Source organism: Trachurus trachurus (genome assembly GCF_905171665.1).
Source record: "Trachurus trachurus genome assembly, chromosome: 11".
Taxonomy (NCBI): domain Eukaryota; kingdom Metazoa; phylum Chordata; class Actinopteri; order Carangiformes; family Carangidae; genus Trachurus; species Trachurus trachurus.
Genome location: NC_139904.1, coordinates 26359126 through 26380681, shown reverse-complemented (window position 1 = coordinate 26380681; position 21556 = coordinate 26359126). Strand labels below are relative to the sequence as shown.

At 42.8% G+C, this 21556-nt stretch overlaps 1 protein-coding gene across 1 annotated transcript; it reads right to left on the bottom strand.

Annotated features, from left to right (window-relative positions):
• Positions 1–224: 224 nt before the first annotated feature.
• On the bottom strand, positions 225–19650 carry angpt2b (angiopoietin 2b; the record flags this gene model as incomplete). Its single annotated transcript, XM_083981932.1, has 9 exons — positions 225–385; positions 617–747; positions 3990–4156; positions 7004–7105; positions 10275–10399; positions 10852–11084; positions 12997–13118; positions 13806–13961; positions 19333–19650. The coding sequence occupies 9 exons, from the start codon at positions 19648–19650 to the stop codon at positions 225–227; spliced, it is 1515 nt and encodes a 504-aa protein (XP_083838058.1).
• Positions 19651–21556: the final 1906 nt, after the last annotated feature.

Sequence of the window (21556 nt, the reverse complement as noted above, 5' to 3'; positions counted from 1 at the left end):
GAATAGATGGTGGAATTCCTTGCTCAGGAATTCATTAAAACCACAGTCCTTTGGTGAGAGTCTGGATATGTCCCCAGGAAGTTTCTAAAGCACCTGTTCCAGACGCCCAGAAGATGAAGGTACCAACAGTGTGATTCAAAAATCCTCACAAAATACACCGTTTCCAGGGTATTGTTCCTAGTATTCACTGGAGGTGACATTCATCGCATGAGAGAGCAATGACATTAGAAGTTCGCTGGGCGTACCATCATGGTTGTCATTGTAGCTATCAGGTTCGGCCCCTTCCAATAGTACCATTTGATCCCATTGTAGCGAACCACAGTGGATGAAGCAGGGTAGTAAATGCCATTGAGGTTGGACGGGCCACAAGCCTCAAACCACCAACCTGGAGCAGAGGAAATGTGGCAGTCAGTTCAAGGAAGAAGTCAGACTTAATTGAATTCAAGCTCATGAAATGTAACACCCAAATGTACAGCTGTAGGTCAGCAGTAACTTTATATTGGTGCAGAGGGAAAATGAAATGCACTTTGGGACATTTACAAGGGGGTGGGTAGAAATGTTTAACAAGACGGGTAATAAGGAGACGGCTCGAGATGAGCTGAGGGAAGCTGCGTACCTCCGGATGCGAGCTGTGCACACTTGCAGGTGCAGAGGTCGTTGTCTCTGTCCTTGGTGCTGAACTGGGTGCCGGTGTGGGTGAGGCTGCTGGTCCGTCCTGCTGTGCCATGGAAGCCCTCAGCGTGAAGGCTATAGTCACAGGAGAGGGGGGAAAAAAGCGCAAAGAATTTCAGCAATGAACTCGGCCGCAGGCGCTTCGATTCATTATTTAAAGCTGTGCTGGGCAAACTTTTACTCGTTGGCAACTCCAAATGGCAGTTTGTGGTCACCGCCAGAAAACAGTTTGAACTTCAGTATCTGTGAAATCATTTAATGTTATGTTGTAAACTGAACACAGCACAGTCATGTTGACCACACTGGCTAATCCGCGACTCCAGGGGACAGATCCGATGTCAGGATTGGGGGGGACACAAAAGTGATTTTTTTTTGCCTGTATTTTTGGACTACTTTATGCATGATTTATTGATATGGATCAATATATGAAGCCCTAAGATTGAGGGGGTCATTTTTTTAAAAGCCTGCTGATGCCATCAGCGTCTGTGTAAAAAACTACCCATTCATTTCCATTGTAGTGGAGGAGACCAGAGATGGGATGTGGAGTCAGAAATATATTTTTCAAACATTATTTCTTCCACCATGTCAATCATTTCTTTTTTGATCTGAATCTAGAATGTGAAGTCTGAAAATAGATTTGTTCAATTTTGAATAATTTCGGGTATTTTTATTGGGGGGGACAATTCATGTTTTTCAGAAATTGGGAGGGGCATGTCCCCCCTGTCCCCCCCGGGATCTGCACCCATGCGCGACTCCTAAATACCACTGCGTACTGAAGGGAAGAGGGAGGCTGAATGTTGGAGAGTCCGACTTTCTGTGGTTGGGGCACTTAATGCTGTTGGTTAGGAACCAGTTTGTAGTTCACTTTTAATTTCCCACTCTTTGTTTGATGTTTCAATGCCTCTGGCCATATTTAACATTAAAATGCCATTTTGGGAAACTGTACCTAAATAGGCAGCATCTTAAACAGCGCTCCTCTCTTTTTCTGCTTCATCTTGTCACGTAGAGTCTGTGTATAAGAGCAGCGTGGTGTTAAATCAAAAATAACCCTGTGTGTAATATTGCGTAATAAATGATTAATAAAAAATATATAAAACAATCAGATGATGAAGTTGTAAACCATTACATATCACAGCCTTTTTTTAGTGTACGGACCATGTTTTTAATACAAAGTACCAGCTCCCCTACGTCCCCACTGTTGTCAGACTTCAATACAAAAACTAACCTAAAACCTCTCATTATTTTTCCTCCATGCTGTGCTTTGTGAAACAGCCCAAACAGTCTGAAAGCAATCCCTGCCCAACTTAAATTGATTCGCTCAATTATTTCCATACAGGCACACAGCAATGGATTGTCTGTGCATGCGTGTGTGTTCCTGTGTCACTCCATCAGTCCCTTTGTGTGCGTGTGTGAGTGTGTCAGTACTGGTTTGAAGAGAGTGGACGAGGAGGTCAGCCCCGCTGTCTGGCCTCTCCTCTGCCCTGTCATTCTGTCTAGTTAGTACAGGACTCTCCCCTGAGTTATGTGACCCCCCTCCGTAGCCAGGGGCACGCTGTCTGTGATGACTAAATGAAGAATCCTCCTCTTGAATTTGTAAGTTCACAGGGCAGGACAACACATCAAGAGGGGCAGCGGAATGGGAGTTTGAAATGACAGTGCCAGGGACGGGCATAATGTTGGAACAGCAGAGACAGTGGGGATGTTTCGCTGGAGCTTTTTTCTTTTTTTTTCATGATGGATCGGCAAAGTGAGGAAAATTAAAAACGATCAAAGTAGACAGGACGGCAATCACAGGCTACAGGATATCCTCTTGGAAAGGTTGTCCTGTGGACTGTGCCAGCTATTCCCACTCTGAAACATTTGCATCAGCCATGAGTTCTAGATGAATTAGTTCAGCTAGTCCTCCAACAAGGCAGACCACAGGCTAATCCTTTTCAAGGTGACAGTCTTTTACATTGTTATTCTGTCCTTTAATGAAAAATATACTGTTACATTAAAAGGAATGCTTACTGTAGCATTAGTTTTACCATACAGTAAGAACAGCTATTCTTGGCTAACTGAAAGGGGGAAAGTGGTCTGTCATACTGATGATTAATGTATGAATAATGTTGGTGAGTTTTAGGTGAAGACCTCCATGTTGCTCTGGGGAACACACTGGATGCAGCTGAGGAGGAGGAGGAGGAGGATTTCTTTGGCTGACTAGCTTCCTAGCACCAGAGTTGTGGCCTGGGATTTATAATTGAAACCCTCAGAAGAAGTCAGCGTCTTCAGAATGCTAGTAAAGCCGGCGCATATTGAACTAGTTAAACAGAACATGATGTCAGAGGTAGCAGCTACAGAGGTGATTATATTCACTCAGGTGCTTCACCTCACACAGTGTAGCCTACAGCAAAATTGTGAAACATTCACTTTCATTGTGCTTATTATGTGGAACAAACACAGGCAAATGCAATTTGCTGTACCATTAGAGATCTTGGAAGGCATTCACCCACGTGTGATTATGGTTTGTCATCTCTCTGAGCATCAATCTCCCTAAACTTCCACAAAACAAGGGCAGATTCCTGTGAATTTATATGAAATCTAAATAGAATTATTATGGTTTTTATTTTATTTCTGTCTGTTTTGGAGGAAGCGCCACCCACATATAATCTTGTTAGTGATTGCAGGGTTGCTGGGGAGCTTTGTTTGAGTTGTCAGTCCTTGGCAGGGCTAGGTATTGCAGACTGTTCCTGTTATACTCTAGTGGATGTGGCTCCCCTTGGGGATTTTTCAGGGGCAGCGGTAGCTCTGGTGATGGGAAAAGAAAAATGGAGGTAGACGAAAGTGGCTGCATGCCCTCCATTGAGCTAATCATTTTGAATGACATTCTTAAAGATGGTCCAAGTGGCTCCTCAACTTCAGTGCTCAGGGATAAGAAAGCTTAGAGAATAAGAAAATGGAGAGGAATTTGAACCGGTGATAACATTTTCTAATCTATCGTGATACGTATTGCACCCAAAGGGAAGGCAACTATTGAAAGGGTGCATTGCAATTATGCCTTTTGCAACAAATGGCTCTTAATAAAACATCTTACTGAAATAACGCACCTCCATTAAAGTGTTATTCATGTCAGATTCCTGAAAAAAGTGAGGAAATTCAATAGGACACTTAACTGTACTGTATAAGTGTTCAAGTTTGAGCTAGTCTTCAGTTAATTGATTTGATAACTGAAATAAGAGTTTTTGATTTAAGCATCATTAAAACTGAGAATAATGCAAATTTAGCTGTGAATATAACTAAATAATACATAAATGATATAGTTTTTGCTCTGTGGATACCTGTAGTTCTTGTCTTCTCCATCTATGTAGAAGCGATCGTAATGTGAGAAGGCTTCGTTCCCCTCTCTGTCTTTTAGCTGGACATGCAGAGTGTATTCCTGGGAGCTGGTCAGCTTGTGGATGATATCATTCCCCAGCCAGTGTTCCCCAGACGGCTCTCCAAAGCCCTGGATTAGACACAAAGACAGAGAAACAATAGAGAACAAGAAAATATTCTAACAAGGGGGATGATTTTACCCGAGACCCTGCCAAGTGTTTTTGGAGTTAACATGAAAATGGACCTCAATTTAAAAAGTCACATTTATCATTTTGATAGCCTAAGGCAGCCCACTGAGTTTATGAAGTGAAATACTCTTCCCCCAAAGCAAGAGGCCAGTCAATTGAGACCTTAATTTACCATAATATCCTACCAATGCTCCATCTGGACTTAACTGTAAAATAAAAATTGGCTTTGTGGAGGGATCCACTGTTGTTTTTAACTTTAGAGCTCACGCTTTCTAACCCAATGCTGGCAATGAGCAACAATGAATGAGCACTAAATATCATGATTAAGACCACAGGAAGTAATAAAATTTGAGAAGCACATTTTAGTTGTATTCTGCTTAAAAAGACAGACACACGAAACACAATAAATCCAGATGCTTCCATTCCATGTAGGAGGTGACTAAAGAGAGTATGAGAATGATGAGAATGATGATGGCTTTTGCAATCAAGCAAAAAACAGGTGACAGTTGGCAAGAGGCAGGGTACACTCTGGACAGATCAACAATCACAGGACTGACAACCATTCAGACTCACACTTACACCCATGTGAAAAGTTTATAACCTAACATGTGTTAGGAAACTGGAATAGCTGAGTACAACAAAACATGTCCGTTCACTTCCATACAACTGAATCCCTCAGCTACACAGAAGTGCATCATATTATTGTTGACCCAGACCATCTATTTTTTTTCTTATTTCCATTTATTTACCATAATCTAAAACAAAATTTCTTATATATCTGATATAATGACTCCATTTTCCGTTGTTGTATTTTTTCTTCCTCATCAGTTTGTTTTAGTCCTCAATGGTATTGGTTTCCACAGTATTGTTTATTGTCCCCTCTGGAGTGAGCATTGACCTTTAAGATAATTATAGCTCAAACACAGTATGGGCACTTTCCCTCCAACAGGGATCCATACAATCACTGAAGCTGTTCTGCCGGGTCTTGGTGACCCAGCACCTTACCAAGACATTTTATGTGTATTTTTCTATTCATTTATCAACCACCTTTATATAATGAGAAGACAGAATAAAAAAAGGAACAAGCACATAATGGAAAAGTTCACTCGTAAGAAATGGACTCTAAATGAAAGTCACAGTGAAATTATATAAGTGAGTGGTAGCACATTTTAGTCTTCACTTCAGATGTTCTTGAACGCTAATTCTTCCTGTGCACGGACAGCTCTGTTCACACAATGCAGAATTGCCAAGGACTCACATAACACAGTCAGGAGGCAATTTTAAATGGCGTTAAACTTCGAGAAATCACAGTAATATGAACATGATTTGACAAAGGAACAGGCAGTAGTACATGAAAACAGATACCGTGTGTCATAAGCGTGATGGCTCTGACAGAAATGGCTTGCAGCAGGAATGGATGTTATCGGATGTCACTCTGGGGAAATGATGATAATACCATGCAACAGTCTATTCAAAGAGCTCCCTTAAGAGGATAGATGTGATGAGGCCTTGATTGATGAATCTCATAGAGGGTTGTCAAGTACAAAATACACAAGCGGATGTGAGAGGTGGACTCACAGCGTGAAAAGCCTGCATGCATATGTTACTGCAAGGCATATGCACAGAAAGTCTGATTTTTAGTTTTGTTACATTTCCAAGGCAGAACGGTGAGTTATCCAACTCTGTATCTGTAGGTTTGAAACATTCTTCATCCAATTGACAACAGGGACACATTTTGTCCTTGTTTACCTCTGGAATTCAGAGTCACTTTGTCTAGCTGCCAGGCTCTTGTTTTGTTACTGGTCTTAAGTGAGAGTGAATACATAGTGAGAACCTTGGAACATTTATCATTTGACCTGCAGGTCTGGATGCAACATTTGATCAACACTGACCAGAGTGTCTGAGAATATTGAGAGCGGACCTGGGCAGTGAAGCGTTTCAGTACATACGTTATCTGCCATCTAACAGGGCCCCTGTTCTCCCACGCCCCAACTGGGGCCAAATATTTATCATCCACTTGTAAAAATATTGTTCCTGAAAGAGGTTTTTACGCTTTTTTTGTCGTTCTCTTTTTCTCACTCTTTCCGCCTGCTTAGCATTTCATTTCCAGTCCAAGCTGTGGCAATTGATTTGTTGGCGAGGGTGAGAGATAAATTGCTACTCTGTTCAATCAAAAACCTAAACTACAGGCTCGCTCACTTGTTCTACGTGTGATTCAAAAAGGCTGGAAAGCATGTTGTTCTCTACTGGTCAAAGGAAAGTGATGATTCTGCTGAAAAAACTTTGTTATGAGATTCAAAAGAACATTATCTAAATGTTAAGTCCAAACACCAGAGAAGCCAAAGGTGTGTGATTGATGCTGTGAGAGCAGTGGAGCAACTTCAGAGTCTCTGGTGTGCGATTGTATTAAATCCAGTCTTGTATTTGGAAATGTTGTTGCTCTCATCACCACACTCATATCCCTTTGCAAGCAAGCTATTGAGGTCTAAAGGATGCATGTAAACAGTAGTGCTGTGTGGTCACTGAAGTACATGATGTGTGTGGGAGTATGACAGGCAGAGGGAGTGAGAGCAGGTGCAATAACATGGAGGGTGGTGGAGAACATGAGGGCGGCCAAATACAACAATCGCAGGTCACCAGGGATCACAGGCCAGTCGGACTCCCACGCCTCTCTGTGCCAAACCACCCGTAGATAGTTATTGGAACCTCCTGTCCAGTCCCTACAATACTGATCCACAATACCTATACTGACAGTGATGCGCCCTAATCCTACACTCTGAAGAACCCACCGTTTTGTAGTCCCTCCACCCACGATGGAAGTTGACGGAGCCGTTTGTCCGATGCTGTATCAGTGTCCACCCACCACCTCTGGTCCTCATATCACAGAACACCTGGAATAAAAGGACAGCGAACCTTTATTCATGCTTTTTGAGTAATGTGGCTGCATTGACGCTGGCATTGGACCCTCGGTCAGATTCTTTTTCTTGTTTACTCGTCAGCAAATAGGTATTTCTAGCTTTAAATCAGGACATTTTTTACCTTCAAAGAACAGCAATAGATTTATTTCCCCACTTTGTAGCAGCACAATAAAAGAAAATAAATGTTATCACCTGATATAACACATATTTTCCATAATAATTGAACAGATTCTTATCTAGTTTCCAGCCACCTTTCCTTTGTATCTCCATCTGCTCCTGAGGGAAGTATTTTTTTTCTTTGGCAGCCAAAAGCTCCTCCGTGTTAACCAGCTTGTCACTAATTGTCTTTTGTTGCTGGGCAGGTAGCGTGTAGTAGGTTTATCACAGCTTTTTTCTTTTCTTTTTTTAATGCTGAAAACAGCTGCTTAATGTAGCTGGAAACAAGATTGATGATAGAAGTGTAAGTTAACTGAAAAATTAAAGTTGCAGGACGTACAGTAACATCAAAACAATTAGCTGAAAGACATTAAAGAGGCCACATAGACCTGAGGGGAACTGCAGGTGATAATTCTTAGTGGGTTCATTCCTTCAAGTAACTCCTTTCACATTACACATTATTTATTCAAATAGTATTGATTACTGCAGCTTTGAATTATACTGGGCAAAGGTGATACTTTCACTTTAAAAATAAAGTTGATATTGTTTATAAAAAGTAACATTTCATATCAGTATTAGTAGTACCAGTATAGAGCATGTTATACTGTATTTGACAGTGACAGCTAATCAGTCCTGAGTGTAAACTGAGATTAATTTCAAGGTGTTACACTTTACAGTGCTGATGTGGTGTGGTGGAAAAAAAGTTGTAAGAACTGACAAGAAGAAACAAAACACACTAAAGCCTCTCTGTTATTTGAGGGATGCCTTGGAAACCTCAGGAATAAGGAGGGGGAACCCAACATTTCAGGGTGACACGTAATGATATGACCCAGGTGGGAAGGAAAAACCAACATATCAGCATGTTCTCTTATCCCCTTAAGTGGGGGTTGAGGAGGAGGCAGATGCGGTTTCGGTTACACATGCTGTTTTCTTTCTTACTTGGCTGCACATTTTGCCTCATGTAGATATATTTGGAAGAACAAATAGGAATGAATTACACTTGAAATGTAGACTTGTTAAGGGACTTGTTTTAGATATTCAAGGTGTTTAACTGGACATATTCCAGCTTCCCTTTGGTATCATGATTAAATGACTGTGGATATCTCCCTTGGGTGGTAAGATTAGCTGCTTTCTTTTACTGAGATCCGAGAGATCTTAATAGAGCAAGTATATTCAGTTAACAAATCTCAAGCCCACAGGGTTGGACTTAGCTTTCCTAGGCCCTATATTTGAATCTCTATATACTGCAGCCACCATAAATTATAGATATCTGTGACATTTCTGACTTAAAAACAACCACTAGAGCCTGCCGTGTTGATAATTATGATGAACTTGAATTGATTTGCTCGGCCAGTTGCTTGAATTTTATCCACCAAACAAACCACTCTGACCTGTCTCAAGAGCCATGCAATATGGATGCCAGTATGTGGACAGACTCCCCAGGGGTCTCTCTGTTTCGACATTTCAATTTGTGATTTTCTGCAAGAAATGAAATGAGGGTTTCCAGCACTTTCCCAGAATAGTAAAACTAAATCAAGGTCAAAAGGCACTCAGGTCTTTTACTTCAGAAAACAACAGACTGGCAATATGCTGTGATTATCCACTGGCACATTAGGCTGCGTTTGTGGACTTAAAAGCGTCACACTGAATACAAAAACAAGGTGGTGAAATAGAATTCTCGTTTCAAGTCATTTCCCAAAATGCGATAGTTACTCTGATTTAGACCAGATCCATATTTAATACACCAAAATCATGTATTATTAGCCAAAGGAGTCATTTAAGTCAAAATCTTTTACAATAATATGCAAAACAGCAGACCACTTAAGCATAATTATGATTTTTAAAGATGATAATGGGATAGTTATTATTTTCAAAGGGCATTGAGGGGATAAAATTGTTACCTCTGAATATTTGTTTGGAGAAAAGCCCTAATGCGTTTTATTTTGAGCCCTGTGCACATGTAGCTTAGAAAGGTGTGTCTGACAGAGTCCTGAAAAATCACAAAAAGGCACTGATCCAAACTATGAGTTATTTGGTCTGTAAACATCATTATTCACAACCTCGGGGATTAAAAAAAATAGATATGCATAGATAACATGGCTAGATCACATATTATGTGTGTGCCTTTTGTCTGTGGTCCAACTGAGGAGGCCCGCTCTCTGCTTCGAAAATAGGGCAATTTGTATCTGCTCCACTTTTCTGCAGCCACCCAATCTGCCAGCCACATTGGGATTAGATGGCATAGATTGAAAGCAGCAATGATTTGGGGAGTACTAACTTGCATTAGTGGAAATGTACATTGGCCCGAGTTGGCGGAAAACACATGGCACCAGTGCCTAACACCTGGCTGCCTTGCCCACAGGAAATGAAGAGGAAGAACAGGGGAAAACAGAGGCAGTAGAAGACTGTGCCAACCGGCAAACTAGACTGAGAGTAATGCATAACAAAAAAAACTGCTTCCCTGTTATCTTTCTTTCCCCCTGAATGCTAGGGTAGCCTGCTGGTGGAGGCCATGGGTGAGTTAGCAAAAGCTAGCTCAGGTCATCAGACGTACCTTTTAAGCTTTTCTGACTTTGCATTCAGCAGTATACACTCACTCACCATGAAGCCTGCAGGGCATAATGCTCCTGTTGAATATTATTTTAGCTCTCAGTAACCCAGCGTGGCATTTCCATCAGCCTCTATACCTAAAACCCTCGCAAATTACCATTACCTCAGACCAGTTTGTCCTTCCAATGTTTACTGCGGTCCAAAAAAATGATGATAAGCTCTCAGAATGCCATCATGCAGTATGCTTTTGTGTGAAAAAGAGAGAACTTTACATTACACAGACTGAGCATTACCTGTGAAGTTAATACAAGTGAAATGACCCCAGTGCTAAATACTGCGGGACTAATGGATAAAATGCCTTACAAAAAAGTTTCATGTCACACTCAGTTAAGTGATATTTGCAAGAAAAGGCCAGTGACCTTTAAAGCCTCACTACCTTGACAGTCTGGGTGGAGTTTGGGAGGCGTATGCTATATATTCCACTCTCTGTCACTCCAGATCGCAGGATCTCAGCACAGTCCCTGAAACTCAGCGACTCCTCTGTGGGCATATTGGAGATTTCTGCGAAAACAGGCAGGCATGGGTTTACAGATGGCAGCCTTATGGGTTTTGCACACAAATCCCAACCCCATATGTGAGTTCTCTTGTAGAGTTAAGCTGTGGTTTAAGCCTGCCACGTTGGTGGTGCCTGCATCATCTACATAGTGTCAGAGATTTGAATTACAGACTGCTCAAGTTATATAGTTTTTTTAATGCAATTTGGATTTCTTTGCAGCTCGAATCACAAATCAGAGGTCCATTAACCAAAACACTGAATATCTCTTTTTTGTCCAGAACTGCAATAGAAATTGTGTTGACAATAGACTATAAGTATTTTTTTTAATATGTTATAACTTGAGACTGTTTCTCTTGCTGTGCATATTTGTATCCCTTTTTTACAGTAAATGATTTGATTAGGTTAGATTAGATGGATGATTTGCAGCATAATTTGCTATAAACCCAGTCAGCCTTACCGTTGCAGTGGTTGACCATGGCCAGCAGCTGCTGGACAGTGTCTGTGAGCACGGCCTGCTGCCTCTGAAGTAAGGAGCTGTTGAGCATGGAGCTGCCCAGCTCACCCTGGAGCTGGTTGACCAGTCGGCTCTGTCTCTCCAGAACCTCTTGAAGCTGCTGCTTTTCACCCTGCAGGCCCTGTAGCTCCCTCCCATACCGAGCCTCCAGCGCTAAGAGCCTCTCTTCCAGAAAACTGTCAAACAGCAAAAATTCATTGAGCATAATATTGGGGTTTTTTCTACTCATGCAGTCACTTATATTCACTTCCTTACAGTGCATGGGAGAAAAGTAAAAATCTGAAGATACATTATATCAAGTGCTAAAATACATATTGATTGTGTGTGTGGGGGTTATAAAAGAGTAAGTGCATGTGGGAAATCACAGTGCAGGTTGCGCAAACGCACATATTTACATGACGATGACAAATAGACATCAGTATGACAGTCTCATCGGGCTAACATCATATAAACACCTGTACTGCAGCAGCACTCACAGATGGGCCTGCATGCTAAGTCTCTCCATCATGGCCATGAGGCAACGGCTTGACAGCGTGTGTGTGTGTGTGTATCTGCGCCCACACCCCCACCTCCAAATGAAGATCATAAATCCCTGCAGCCTGATCTTTATGGCTTTGACTAACGACTCTGCAGCAGTTATTTATTGAAACAATCCAGCCACCCAGATTGAACAAGCTACTTTTCAGCCTTGTGCACACGCAGCTGCTGCACTAAACATGTATCCTCAATCTCCCGCTTTAGGCAGCGGCTCCATATGTGCCCTGGAAGGATCAATCCAAATCATTTTTAACATCGCTTCCATTTCATATTTGCATTGTGGGGGGGGGGGTCCTCCTTTGTGTGTATTTTAATTTGAGGCACAGTCAAAAACAGTACAGCAATGTTTAAACAGTTGCGGGGGGTTGACAGAACAAATATGGGATTTTGGATCACAATGTTTTCTGGGCAATTAAACTGTTATGCTTATGATCTTGTGCTATTTGTTTTTATTGTAATATAGATATTCTATTAGTCTGCTCTCTGTCTGTCTCTCTAGCGCAATGTGCTGCACTTCCTGCCAACGCTATTTTACATGCAATACCTATGAAAACAAACATGTCTCTCTGCTCTTTTTAGCTTGGCAGCAGTTCAAAAACTGCTTCTATGCCCCTCAGGCTCAGCAGCAGTACCCCCCCCCCCACAAACCACTGCAGTCCTTCGCTCTCCACAGCTGCATGGCTGCAAATCTAGCTATGACCTTCCAAATTTCATGCGTCCTGTCATGGTATTTACCCTTGTGAAGACGTGCTCATTTATATACATGTCAGACACATGTAACCAACTTGAAGGAGGACGGCCTAAGGGCAGTGCAGGGCCACAGTGCCAGATGTGTAACAGGTGTTGGAGCTGGGGCACTGTGCTCTCCCAGTCACACTTTGTACATTATGGATGGAATGATAAACAGCCACATACAAAGATAGAAAACACCCACTCCCTTTCACGCCGCCCAGCAGCCTGTCCTTAACCCCCGCTGGCCCCAGGCTGACCTTGTGTTCCTCGAGAGAAGAATGGGAAACCCCTCCTATGCGCTGCCTATTCACTGGCAAACACACACACACGTTTACACAATACACATTATATTGTCGTTAAGTGCCGTGTTGTTCACATCGGTCATTTAACGTCGTCTTTTCCAGTTGTTGTAGCAGAAGGACAGATTCCATGCTTTGTGCATGTACAGATACAGTATATGACCCCTTCCAGGCCTTTACATGCTGTGTGAAGTAGCTTTTTCCTGAGAAAACATGCTTCTTATAGTGGCCACACCAGAACATTAGGAAACGTTAAAGGAAAAGCTGGCCAGCTTCAGTAACTAAACTTGTAAGTAAAAAACAAATATCATAGCAGTGACTGCATAACGCCACCTGCTCTTGTCCTAAAATGAGAGTTTAATTAATTCACCTCTGACCACTGCACTAAGGTGTAAATGAACACAATGGATCTTAAAATTAATTGTCTATATCTACAGTACCAGACGAAAACCGCCCTGTAAGTTTTGCGGTGCTTAAAATGTGCTTTGCCTGAATAAACTTTTGAAATGTTAGTGCTTACCCGTTTTTATCACTGAGGCGTGAGATCTCTTGAGTCTGCAGCAGAATATGTTTCTCCAGCCGGTTAGTGAAGAGCGAGTACTCAAGCAGCTGGATCTCCAGGCGACTTGTCTGGTTTAACACCTACAGATGGATAAAAACAGTGGAATAATTCTATTACAGTAAGAGCAGGTAGAGGGATGGATGGGGGTGATGAGAATTAGTGGATGGAGAGACTGATGTAAAAAAAAAAAAAAAACTATTGTACATAAACAGTGTTGCACAGCTTATTACAAGGATCAAAAAATGTTCATTCTTTGATCTTACAATGAAAACTTTAGCAAGAATTATCTCATGCGCACCTGTGACATGTTTTGAAGTTGCTGATGAAACAAAAAGTTGAACAAAGGCGCTCAGATATTTGTACAGGTTGCTGTTTCACATCAACTTTGATAAGAGAAAAAGAAAGCATGAGGACCAAAACAAGCCCAGTCTGTAATAACAGCTCTGTGGCATGATTGAAGACACATCTGTGTTGTGCTACTGAGCTTTATGTTTTAATTGGCTTGTTGTCAGACGCCGAGCTCCACTCTTTGCGTCAATCACAGCCTGTGGAACCAAATACCAGCTGTTTTAAAGCGGTTGCCGCCACCTTTGGGCATGGCTTCGCGGCGGGTTACATCTGATTTACATTTAATTAGCCATTCGCCAAGTGTTTAGCAAGTGACATAATGTGTTTTCGCATGGGTGTGATCCCCACATTTGTTCATTTGGATTGGCCGCAAACACGTTTTCTCAGTGTTACCATCAAATCCTTCCCGATGGGCTCACCTGGGTCTCAACGTCTGTCAGTTTGCGAGTCTGTTCCGCTGATTGGCTGAGGAGGTTGGTTCCCATCTCGAGCATGGCCGCCGTCTGGGTGTGTACCGCGGTTCTCTTTATTTCCTCCATCCCAGAGCGCACATTTTCCTGGATGAAGTTCTCCAGCTGTATAGAGAACAAGCAGACACTGGGAACGTTATCCACAATGTCAGATTGTGGTCATAATCATATTTTTAGGAGGTAATGTCCCCATAGGTCCACTGACATCCTGATGCAGCGACCTGAGAGCCATCTATAATTGTCACCTCCATCTTTGATAGAGTCGTAGAATTCAGTATCCCCAGGACACTGTCGCTGCCTTGCCACCCATCTGTCTGTCTGCAGGTCTACCTCAGGCAAATACCATACATTAATAAAATGATGCAATATAAAGGCATTTCAGTGGAAAGAAAGAAGAGCAGCACTGGGGTTTGACATTGTGATATTCATGCACTGGACTACTGGGATGTGCTCACTTACTCTCTACAATCAATCACAAGCTCAGAGAAAGAAGCATTGGTAAAAATCCCATCATATGTTTCAGCATAGGTAAAAATAGAACGGCATCCATCTTACTCCAATAAATAGATTTTCTTATTAATGTGGTCGGTTTGAGCACATCAGGCATCAGGAAGACAAATTTGTCTTTTCCTGCCATGAATGATGGAATTTTGTTTGGTGTTTTACGTGCAATGGTCTGTGCCTTTGCAATAAGGCAAAGTAGGATATTGAACCATAGAGCATTAATATTTAGGACTTTTCTGGAGAGAGAAGATCAAACTTTGTTCATTAAACCACATGACTGGAAAATGAAGTCTCTGAGGAGAAAGCATTCAGAATTGTCCAGCTAATGAGTGGCTATCCACTAAAAATCGAAGAGAATTCAAATGAGACTATGATTGTTTTTTTCCCCCAATACAAATGCCCATCTCAGAGAGGAATGGGGATATAATAATGCATCGTCACAGAAGGGTGTCTTGTTTTTTTTATATGAAGTAAAAAAATACAGATCCAAGTGGCTAAATAGAGATGAATCGGCAATTAATTGTTTGCCTGCTAGTAATCTTTCTCTCTTTGTCACTTGCTTCCTCTTGATTGCTCTCACTAACTCCCTCTTTCATTCAAACGCTCTCTCCTCCTTGGTCTGTAAATCCATCCCTCACATTTCCCTACTTGTGGACAACTAAGACTGCACAAAGAATCCCTCCATAACGAAGGTTATGAAGAGATTACCAAGCGGCTTAAAGCCAACTCCAAAGGAAGAACCAAAGATCCCTGCATCATAATCAGCCCCGTGCATTGAAGCCGCTATCAGCCGCTGGTCCAAATTGTTCCCATTACAGCCTTCTTTGATAGAGCTCAATCCAGAGGTCTCGATACACTCCATCTCCCACTGCCAGTTGCATTAATTGCAGCTGTGTCATACTCTGCACTGAGCAGCCAGATAAACCACATTTGGGATGTAGTGTAATTCTGTCTTATTGTGTCTGAGAGGGACAGAGGAGAGATTCAGCGCTCAGAAAATCAGAGTTGTATCACTTGATATCTTAATTGTTGAGCAAATAGACACATTTGTTCTCAGCTACAATTAAAAGGGAACGGGGGAAACATATCTATAGTTGATGTTCTGGCAAATGACAATGATGGCACATCAGGATGAGGTTGATCACGAGGGATGTGTTGATGGAAATTGTGACTTGATTGATGTGTGATTGGTTAAATTTGGATTTCTGCCTCCACCCCAGTCCAATTGAGGAGGATGAAATTCCGCATCAGTGTCTGTCTAGAGCCAGTAACACTGGACAATCCACAGATCTCGCCGTGAACAGTTTTCTTCTCATTCAAATTCAGCCCTGCTTTCTGAAGCAGAATTTGTCAGTGTGTTCTGTGCCTTATCCAGGGTAACCAGGAGGCTGAGAGATGTTGCTGTTGAGTCTTTAGTCATGCTAGAGGCAAGGCTCTAGGGATGGCAGTTTTGGTCAGTCCACCACTCTGGTCCAGACTGAACCCCCCCCCCCCCAAAAAAAAATAAATAAATAAATAAAAACACAGTTGGGTGGATCGCTTTTAAATTTTTTACATATGTGTATTGTTCCCAGAGGTATTCTTTTTTTTTTTTTTTTTTTTTTTTTTTATGATGATCTGACTTTTGATCTACAACCAACAGAAGGCCACATTTTTTACTTATCAAACTCCTAACATTTATCATACACAGAGGATGAATCATAATGACTTTGGACTTCCCCTAAATTTAATTCTGACTCTTCCATGAGGTTGACATTTATGGTTTTGAATTTGTTTCTCAATAAGCATTGATGGATTAACATCCATCTCCCCTTTAGGACAAATTGTAATAACTTTGGTCATCATTCAACTTTTCATCTAGCATCATCAAGTAAAAATTTTGTCCAATACTTTGGCTAATGTTGAAACTAATAGCTTCCCCGTGATTGTGTGTGTTTTTTTTTGTTTATTTTTGGGGGCTTCTTTAATCGACAGCACAGTCAAGAAAGAGACAGGAAATGGGGAGGCAGGGAGGGGGAATGACATGCAGGAAAGGGCTGCCTGATGCGGGATTCGAATCGGCCCCACCTGCAGTGAGGACTGTAGCCTCAACATGGGACCCCAGCCATGACCCCATGACTGTGTTTAGTGGTAATTTGCCAGTATGGTAATATGCTGAACTGAGATGATATTTAAGAAGAACATTGAAACACCCCTGTTAAACAGGTATGTTAGCATGTATGTTAACATACATTCAGCTCAGAGCTCCACTCGACAGAATTGCTAGCATGATGGAGAGTCTCAGTCTTGTTTAAATGTATTTTTTCAGGGGCTCAGTTGGTAGAGCACCCGCCCCATGTGTTGAGGCTGTCCTCACTGCAAGCGGCCCCGGTTCGAATCCCGCGCCAAGCAGCCCTATCCTGCGTGTCATCCCCCCCTCTCTGCCTCCCATTCCCTGTCTCTCTTTGAACTGTCCTGTCCATTAAAGCCCAACAAGCCCCAAAAATATACTTGAAAAAACATTTTTTCAATGCTGTGCACACAGCAAAAGTTCATCCACTGACAGATTAGCAACATTTGTATAAAACCTTAATTATCTGCATCCATTGATACATCTAAACGTAACTAAGAAATAATATATATTCATGTCACAGTTAGGATTAAAACCAGAGACCAATTGTGAATAATGTAGAAGAAGTTTTTGGCTTAATGAAATATTGCTTGGCCTGGAAATCAGGTCACCAAGGGTAGCCTAGCCACCTTGATCTCTATGCAATATTTCTGCATTAGCATAATCCACACAGACTCTTAATAGTACTTACAAAAGCATGCTCACATCCCTTTTGCCAACCCTTCAGGGCAGCAGAAGGCAAAAGGGACTAGATGGGGGGTTACATTAGGCCTTAGTACAAAAGAAAACAAATACTAGTTTCTTCTTGGAAACAGAACAGAAGGAACTTGAATATTACTACTCTCCTGTTGCACTCGTCCACTTGGCGATTCCTATGCGGAACATGACGGATTAGTGTGTGCGCTCCTAGGTTTGTGTGTGGGGGGTGTGTGTTGTCTTTCAAGAGGTTGGGGTGGAAGGCTCAGAGTAATGGTCATAACATCCCACGGGAGCTTTGAGTGAGACCGTACAAAGTTTCACCGACGTACACATGCCTCCAGCTTTTTCGCATGCATGTCAGCCGTTTCTAGCCCAAACTTATGCAGATAGGCTTAATGAGCTCCTCAAGGTGCTGAAAGGGCTTTGCCCTCTGGGGTCAAAGGTTAGCTTACCCTCGTGCATATCCAAAAGAGGCGCTCCTGAGGTCATGCTATGTTTATGTGAAAATCCCACCTACAGTGCGATCATTTATGCAGCACCGTGGCCCTGTGGGGGTAATGTGTTGAAAGGTTGGATCTTGGTGCTCATTGCAGACGTTATGTGGAGGAAGTTTGGCAACAGAGCAAAATATGTGTCAGCAGAGCTTTTTCTGTGCATGTGGGGGCTTTAACTGCATCTCCTCTTCATGATGGCTAATATAACATCTCTTGTGGAATGTAAGAAAAGACACCCAGCAGAGAACATGCCTAAGAAGAAGTGCAATATGTGATGTTTTTGTATTAGCTTTGCAGGCTGTATGCATTAATAATACACTGCACACATGAGGAAAAGTGTGGGAACTCTCTTTCTATCCTTGTCTCTCTCCATCACCGCCACACACACATGCAGTGTGGCCTCCTGGGAAGCCTCCCATGGAAGCTGGGTCTCCAGTTCATTGACTGAGCATCAGACAGAGTGCTCACAGGGGAACCGAGGGTGTGTGTGTTCTCGTATGTGCCTTTCCCACTGCGTGTCAGGAGAGCGTGAGCAAGACAGACAAAGAGCCTGAGATCTGATGGTCGATGAGTCAAGGTGTGAGATGAGATGCGTTCACGTCTCTCCCAGAGCCGCAGAAGGGTCCAGATGTGGCCAGAAGTGACAGAGATGGATTCAGAGGAACATGGTGTCAAAGAAAAAGGAGAAGAGGGAAGCGGAGGGAACTGAAACACACACAGACGATTTTGTGGTGAGTGAGAGTGGGGAAATGACAGCAGCACAGGAAGAGCGCTGGCACTCATAATACCGCTTTTTCAAATCCTCAAATATAATCAACATGTTTGGCTTCAGTTGGCCAATCTAAACACTCCACACAACGCTATAATCAGGCCGAGGATTAGCGCCCACCATAAATATTCTGAGAGAGATGTAGACAAGAATGGAGTGAAGGGTGGAGAGCGGCGGCGTGTCAGTCAGTCTGTCCTAGACAATGGCCCAGTACTGAATCTGTGCCCCGATGACCTTAGCAACCAAAACACTATTGTGAAGCCACTTTAATCGCATCATTTCATTTTAGTCAGTCATAATCCGGGCTAAATGGAACTGCAAAGGCCAACAGCTTAAATGTGTCTCCCACCGATAAACAAAACATATTTCACAGGAAACATTTCATATGTTGTTGTTTTTTTTGGTTTATTTTAACTGAGTTCAGTAGAGTTCTCAGTTACAGCTCAGTTGTCGGTTGCTTTGCCTTGCAAATCAACTAAAAAAAGTTTCCATCAACTTGCCTGTTGTGCGGGAGGGGGGAGGGCTCATTCAGAAGGAACTGTGTGAGGTGTATTTGGCACCGTGTCATGTTAGCAAAATTCATTTAATCTTGTCTTTCTCCTCTCGCATGCAACAGGGAGCTCTGGTGTCCCAGTGGTCTTAAATACAGATACACGCTCTCACACCAGACGTTGTCATGGAGCCAGATATGCACACAGCGAGCATCCAGGAAATCCCAGCTAAGCACTGAACTTATCAGTAATGAAGGATTGTCAACAAAATGTTACGGGATGCGTACTCCAGTGACAGTGCTCTGTTTTTTTTGTTTTTTTTCCCCCCGCAGACTTAAATGAGGTACGTGAAGAATAAATAAAACAATAGAGGATGACAGAGGAGACAATGATTGTCCAGAGATCTTACCTTCTGCAGCCACTGAGTGTTATTCTCCATTGCATTCTCCAGACTCTCCAGCTTCCTCTCCTGCCAGGAAGGCCTCTCCTTCTGGGCCTTACCCTGCTTGGGCTGGCTCAGATCAGGCTCGGCCTCGGGCGGGGAGTCGCTCTGCAGGGTGTTGGTGACCTGGAAGTCCTTTAAGGGACGGCAGTGCTCCAGCTCGGGGAGGATGAAGGTGTAGCTGCAGGAGCCGTGCTGCACGCGGTGCTGTTGGCGCTCGGAGCCGATGACGGCGGCCAGCAGGTAGGCCAGGTAGGCGAGGGTCAGGGCCAGCAGGCGGCCCATGTCAGGGGAACGAGAGGGAGAGGGGAGGGAGGGAGGAGAGGGGGAAGAAGGAGGTTACTCCACCTGGCAGAGCAGACAAGTGCGTCAGGTGTGTTTCCCCTTCCGCTCCTCTGTATCACTGTCTTTTCCCGTGTCCTCTTAAATTGTCCCTCAAGACCCTCTGTCTTCCTCCTGTCTTCTCAATCCAGCTCCTGTCGCTTCTGTGTCTGTTTTATCACTCTCTCTTCTCCTCTTTTGGCTGGTTCCCCCTCTTTGCTGTTGGATCCAGAAGTCCTCTTCAGTCCAGCTCGTGCTCCCCAGTCCTCAGACTGACAGAAAGTACACAAACAGACACACACAGGAAAACAGCATTGCCTTCTACTGTGACTCCAGCACTCAGCCAGCGCATGTAGCTCTGTCCAGGAAACCAACAGCAGACTTCCCTCCCACCATTTATTTCTCTTCTGAAAAGTTGCTTTTCCTCACTGCCTTCTTTTCAAGCTGTCCATGCGTTGATCTGGAGGAGAGAGTGGAGGAGAGGAGAGGAGAGGAGAGGAGAGGAGGGGTGGAGTGGAGAGTGGCCCGCTTCAGGATGTTGGCTCAAGTGGTAACGCTCTTAAAGTACAGAGAGAGAGAGTTGCGTTCCTCTCCACACACATACACATACACACACACACACACGCACACACATGCACACACCTCCTTTGCTCATAATCACTCAACCATCCTTGCCTCTTTCATTTTCTCCCTCCTTCTTACGCTACTCCTGTTTGCAGGGGTTAGAGGAGAGGAAGCTACAAAAACACACACTGCTCACCACAACAGCAAAAGCTAGGAACTCTCTCTGACAACTTTTTACTCCCTCCCATTCTCTCTCTCGCTCTCTCTCTCTCTCTCTCCCTCCCCCTCCCCCACCCTCTCTGTTGGTTTATTGGCATTACCACAATTAAGTGCAGCATTGCCAAAGCATGTTGTGTAGGTTTAAAGTGAATAATACTATAGCTCAGAGAGTTACAGGATAACATAAGCAATGGTTTTGTAGTAAAATATTCAAAACCTAGAGTACACAATAAAAAAAAATTGAATCACAGCTGAGGTCAAGAATGAACCTCCATGCAGAAATAAATTGCATGCCCATTACAACCTGTGTGTGTAATACACAGCACCCTGCAAAGAATACACCACACTACACACCTTTACAGATACAACATGATGTGTTATCATGAAAAGATTTGTTTCATAGTTTAACAATGTAATAATGATGTTGAAAATCTAGAGGAGATGAATTATAAATAAGGTTTTGAATAAATATGAAAGAGTGGAGGCTGAAGGCACGAAACGCACGTTTTTTTCCCCTCAGGCTCTGACATGTTCTGACATATTTTACTGCTTCTTGTGGCAGTAGAAGATTTTTCCCCCCCAAGTCAGATTTTCCTCAAGTAAATAGTGAGTTTTGTTTTGGTCTGAGAGTGTGTGTCGAATTTGTTGAATCTGAGATTTATTTTTGGTTTTTCTCCAGTGTAGCAGAGTTGTGGATTTGTCTTCACCATGTGTTGTTGGTTGAACTCACGCCGTCTGTTGTCTCTTGTGTATCTCGGCTGCTTGTCTCAAAGGCCGCGTGGAGGTCAGTCACACTGTGTTTAGTTAACGTATTTAGTTAAAGGGTTACTGTAATTAAAGGGCATACAGTATGGCATAACTCTGCAGCTATTGTGTATAAGAGAAGGCTATTCGTGTCTCAGGGTGGGCATTTTTTGTGAGTGACATCAGAGAACGCTGGTTCTACAAACACTGATAGGCCATATAGCAGTAGCTATAAACCATTAACGATCATTGGCAAGTCAACTTGAGTATTTTATAGTTGATTCTTTATACTTTACTGTATAGAACAGGAGTAGGGCTCAGTGCCTTTTATGTGTGGTATTGA